Source organism: Teleopsis dalmanni, chromosome X (assembly GCF_002237135.1).
Source record: "Teleopsis dalmanni isolate 2A chromosome X, ASM223713v2, whole genome shotgun sequence".
In the NCBI taxonomy this organism is placed as follows: domain Eukaryota; kingdom Metazoa; phylum Arthropoda; class Insecta; order Diptera; family Diopsidae; genus Teleopsis; species Teleopsis dalmanni.
The window spans coordinates 96,344,827-96,350,827 of NC_051848.1; the positions used below are offsets into that span (position 1 = coordinate 96,344,827).

General features: G+C 32.2%; 1 protein-coding gene across 1 annotated transcript; it reads left to right on the forward strand.

Annotated features, from left to right (window-relative positions):
* Positions 1-1,780: 1,780 nt before the first annotated feature.
* On the forward strand, positions 1,781-6,001 carry LOC119689601 (histone-lysine N-methyltransferase SETMAR-like). The gene is made up of 2 exons (XM_038104466.1): positions 1,781-1,814; positions 4,832-6,001. The coding sequence occupies exon 2, from the start codon at positions 4,873-4,875 to the stop codon at positions 5,887-5,889; it is 1,017 nt and encodes a 338-aa protein (XP_037960394.1). The 5' UTR covers positions 1,781-1,814; positions 4,832-4,872; the 3' UTR covers positions 5,890-6,001.

The window sequence follows — 6,001 nt, forward strand, 5'->3', positions numbered from 1 at the left end:
ACACCGACGAAAACATTGAAAAGGCAAAGGAAATCGTGTTCCAAAATCCTCATGTGAGTGTTAGAGAGATAGCACGAGAGCTAGGCATCGGTCGTGAGAGCTATCCGCCGTAAACGGCCTCAATTGTGGAAGGATAATTCATGGATTTTTCATGACGATAATGCTCCCTCGCACCGAGCCAACATTATCAACGATTTTAAGGCCAAAAATTCAATAAATACCATCGAACAGCCACCGTATTCACCTGATCTTGCACCGTGTGACTTTTTCCTGTTTCCCAAACTCAAATTACCACTCAGAGGAACGCGTTTTGAATCCATATAAGACGTAAAACAGAATTCGCAGAGGGAACTCAAAGCCATACCGGAAAGCGCCTATAAAAAATGTTTTGATGATTGGAAGAAACGTTGGCATTTGTGTATCGCTTCTAATGGAGCATATTTTGAAGGAGATAAAATAAATATTGATGAAGATTAAGAATTTTGCGTTTTATTTAAAATTTCCGGAAACCTTTCGGTCACAATGTACGTTCCAAAATATCGCGACTCAAATTGAAACAACGCAAAGGGAATTGCTATTTTCTATTGGAAATCATATAAACATCGAAGATACGTTACCGTTTTTTCATTCAGTCCTTAAATGTTAAAAAAAGAAGAATATTTAAATAATATAGCAAAAATAAAACTTTATTAATTCGTTTAAAAACATAAAAAAGACTAGAAATTCAACCAAAAATTAAAAATAGATATAAAAAATAAATAAATTATAAAATTACTTGCATTTCTTTCGCTATCAGGATCGTTTTTTGAAAAAATTTCCATTGCTTCGTCAATTAGATTCATTGCTTTAGAAATTTGCTGTGAAGTTAAATTACTTATATCTAGCGAGCTGTGTTCTTCGTTAGCGATTTTCAAATCCAGTTGCATCAATTCCTCATTAGACATTTCTTGGTTATGAGCTAGCAATTCATTTATGTCCACTTTATCCATCCCTTCAAAATTGGACTCTCTTGCTAAGTTAGCAAGAATTTTCTGAATAATAATAAAAAACCATCGCATTTCGCATTCGCAAAATAACGCAATTCGAAAAAACAACGACTCACAGCAAAAATAAGTCTAAGGCTCAATTAGACGGTAGGTAACGTAAGAAATTAATTCGAAGCGAAATGCACAACTAACCAAACCTGCGTACTTGATAGGAACGAAATAAATAAAAACTGTGTACTTTGTTTATTTCGTTTATATCAAATACATAAGTTTGGTTGGTTGTGCATTTCGCCTAGAATTAATTTCTTACGTTACCTACCGTCTAACTGAGCCTTTAATTCAGTAATGACGCAACCAAAAACAGAAATATAAAGACATGTAATTTGCCTCTGTTAAAAAAATCAAGAATTCTGAAAAGGTACTCGTAATGGGGTAAACATGGTGTCTGCAATTTATTGACTTTTTTTAATAAAATATTCGTTATCAAATAAATTTTGAATTTGTACGGCAGTTATTGTGAATGATTCGAAATGCTCTACAAAAGAAATAGCCAAGCAGGATACACTTTAAATTTTGTTTCGCTATTTGTCCTCTTTTAACTAACGCATTTTTACTACTCACTGAATAGTCTACACCACACATTCTTTTTTTGTAGCAGTTTTTGTTTTGTTTTTGATAGTTTGTATTTATTTCTTAAACGCCGTGACAATCTTTTGCGTTGTTTGATCTGCGATTACAAATGTTAATTGTTTAATTTACTTACATTTTTAAATTAAGAATCATTTAGTTTGCGTGTTTTAACATTTCAATAATCTGGTATATTAACTGGTAATATTAAAGAAGCAATTGACGATTCTCCTAATTACATGTTTTGTTTTGATATGGTTTTTTTTTTGGATGAATATAAATAAATATATTTATTTGGAATTAACATTTTCCTTTAAGCTAGTCAAAAGCATTGTTTAGAATTATGTTCGTTTAAAATAATTCAACCTTCATATATTTTAAATATATATATAAAATGAGTTTATTTGTTTACTATTGCAATTGTTTTATGTTTCCCCATATATGAAGATTTGTGGATTTATATTTCCTTTCCATTTTCCAATCACACACACTAGGCATTCAAATTTCTTGTACCACACTCCACGGACGATTAAAATCACTTAAGAAGTGGATAAGTACGGTAAATGAGTATGTGCATTGATAATTCTAACGACCAACAAAAGTAGTTATTGCATAAATATTTTTACCAGTTACTGAAACGGGTTCTTAATTAGAACAGAAGACATGTATATGTATCATAAAGGTAACAGGTCCTTGAGTGTTATGATCTACAATTACTAGAGACTCGGAATAAAGTAATCCTTTACTGGGTTCCGGGTCACAGGGGAGTTTTGGGAAATGAACAAGCTGATAAGTTAGCCAGAACTGAATCAAAAACTGCTTTCACAGGCCCTCAACCGTTTTGTGAGTTAAATTGGGCCACTACAAAACAAATTATTAAGAAGAAGGAAAATCATATGTTGCTGGAGTACTGACAGAAGAATTCTCAGGACTTAGACAAAGCACTGATAAAACCGTACTCCTACAAAAACGTCCTTAAATTCTCAAAATGTAATTTAACGTTGATAACGGATTTCATTACAGGTCATTATGGCCTGAAATATCACCGTCATAAATTAAAATTATATGCTAATTCGGAGCAGATTATGCCTCGAAGATGATGAAACTACTATGCATATTCTTTGTCCAACTTTAATAACCCAGAGAAGAAACTGGTTTCGTGTGGAATTTCTGTCACCAGAACAGATTCAGAGCTCTTCTCTAGATTTAGTTCTAGACTTCGTTCACAAAACTTTAAAAGGCTTTGTGTAATCAATTGTGAAATTGGTACAATAGGACTCTTCTGGCCGTAGTACCGGCTGTTGTGCGATTTCACGTCAAAGCTTTAATATATAAAAAAATAAATCATAAAGCTATGTGTCATAAGAAGACACAAAGATATGTATCGTTTAGAACAAAAATATAAATAAAAACTAGTTCAAAATTGGAGCTCTCACCATCATGAGCCTATAATCAATTCCGTGGCTGCTAGCCCATGCCTTCAGTATATTGCCGGCATATCATTTAATGTTGAAACTCAAATTTAACAACTTAAGCACAACAAACTTTCACATCCTTCTTCTGAGTGTTTTGACTCCATCACAGGCATCCATTCCTTTCTCTCGCGCTCAATCAACGGATCGACCGTACGTTTATAGAACCGTGTTCTACTGCTCAATCGAAGAGTTACTATTAACTTTTTGACAATTTTGCTGCTCTATGGAAGTTATGCTTCTTATCCTGCAACAAAGAATTGCTAGTTTATTTTGCAAACTAGCGTTACCGTCGAAGTACTCAACCATTAACATTTCTGTTAAGTACCATTACTAATTTTTTAAAAAATAATTAATTTTTATAGCTGTTGAATAGCGCTTTTACACTTTTTTGGTGTGGTATTTGTGAAATTATTTTTGTATTAGATTTCACTACTTTTTTTGGTTCTGTTAGCACATTGATATATGTTTATTCTAGCATATCTGTGCATATATTAGTTAACTTAAGCACAAAATGCTTGGAAGGGTTGAAGTTGTCCAATTTAGTTGGACAATGCATGTCCACAAGTTAATTAACTTAGACCTATTAGTATTAGTATTTGGCGAGTTTGAAAATTTCACTTCAGCTGTACCCAGAAAAGCTTTAATCTTTCCCAGATGGATATTTGACCAATCAAATTCGTTAATCAATTCTTTGTGGAAAATTTTTCTCCTACATTGTATAGAAGCAGCACACTCTCCTAGGATATTTAAAGATATTTCTGTCTTGCATACATAGTCTGAAATCTTTAATTGCTGTCAGACCACTTGTGGTTAGCTTTATTGGTAAAGTAACATCATATTATGTTTAAACGTAACATAATAAAAATGTTAACAAGTTTCGTTCTTAAGCTATGAAAGTTGGAACAAAATCAACATTATTTATTTTTAGCACAAAATATAACAAAATTGCTTTGTCATTTTAATTTACATAATTCATCGTAACTGAATTTTTTGTACATGTGCTCTTCCTTATTTAGATGTTTAATTTACGCTCTGAACCGATCACGAAGATAGACGTTCTATATGTTCAATTAGGTGTTTGAAGTATTTGCCTTTTGAAAATAGTTCTTTGTATCTGATTATTTGTAAATAATTTTTTGAGACTGTAAGTACCAAGAGTTGAACTTGTGCCCTGCCAAATTTGAAGTCAGAGTCAGTGTTAATTATCCAACTGACCTAAACCCGTGCTTTAATTTTGTGTTCTTACTTAGAGGTTTGTTAATTTATTCTGAAAGTTCATTAACAAATTCAGATATTGTATTATATTAGAACGAAATCATAAGCCAGCTGTAGAATAATTGAAATAATTAATTATAGTTAGTTTTAACTGTTAATCTATAATAATAAGTTCCTTCTATATTAGGTAAATATTTTAAGTTAAATAAAATTAAATTTTTTTTCTTAATTATCATTAATTAATTATCAAAATAGAAAATAATTTAAACAAAAAGTTTTACGATTTAAAAACGTATTTTTGCCATAGAGAGCCACTTAACAAATTGCAACAACATAGCCTAATGTTATCCTTCTACATTGTATAATATTCTCTAAAAATTTCTTCAAGCTCGTTTGAATAGCTTCTGATTGCAAAGGAAAATCTTATTAAATAAAATTTCATATCGATATAAATGTGATACAAAGTATAGACGTAAATATGTATTTTTTTGGAATTCAGTTTATTTATGCATTTTAATTATTCTTTAGGTAATTGGTGGCTTCATGTCAAATGTTATTAAAAACCAAAGATGAGTGAAATCTCGGAAAAAATTCGATATGTCTTGCAATTTTACTTTGATAACAGGTGGAACGCGTCGAAGGCGTGTGAAAAAATTTGTGCTGTATACGGTGACGATGCTCTTTCGCAATCAACTGCCAGAAAATGGTTCGCACGGTTTCGTTCGGGAAATTTAGATGTGAAGAATGCTCCTCGCTCTGGTCGACCTATCACAGATAAGGTCGATGAAATTATGGAAAAAGTTCAAATAGACCGACATATAAGCAGTCATGACATCGCTAGGGAATTAAAGATCAATCACAATACTGTTCTAAACCATTTACACAAAGCTGGTTATAAAAAGAAAATCGATGTCTGGGTGCCCCATGAACTGAGTGAAAAAAGTTTAATAAACCGAATTTCTATATGCGAATCACTGTTGAAGCGGAACGAAATTGAGCCATTTTTGAATCGAATGATAGTAAGCGATGAAAAGTGGATCACATATGATACACGTAAACGTTCTTGGTCAGAAACAGATGAAAGAGGAACATTACCAAAGCCAGAATTGACGAAAAAGAAGTTAATGTTATGTATTTGGTGGGATTGCAAAGGTATTATCCATTACGAATTACTACGGCCTGGTCAAACGATTGATTCGAATCTGTACTGCCAACAATTATTGCGATTGAAAGAAGAAATTGAGAAAAAGAGACCGAAATTGATCGATAATAATCACGTTGTGTTTCATTATGACAGCACTAAGCCACACACATCTTTAATGACCCGTCAGAAATTGAGAGATCTTGGCTGGGAAGTTTTAATGCATCCACCATATAGTCCTGACATTGCACCGTCAGACTTTTATTTGTTCCGATCTCTGCAAAACTCTCTCTCAGGAATAAAATTGTCTTCGGAAGAGGATTGCGAAAAACACCTGCATCAGTATTTTAAAGATAAAACACCGGATTTCTACAGAGAGGGAATAATGGGTCTACCCAATAAATGGCAGAAGGTAGTGAGTAAAAATGGACAATATTTAGACTAATCGAAAATATCTTTAAAGTAAATTTTAAATAAAACAAAACAAATAAAACACTAATGGACTCAAAATTGATGTAAAATGTGATGTTAAAGAAAGAATATATGTGAAATATATA

Coding starts and splice junctions, on each gene's coding strand:
- LOC119689601 (XM_038104466.1), top strand. CDS start 4,873: ATGAGTGAAATCTCGGAAAAAATTCGATATGTCTTGCAATTTTACTTT.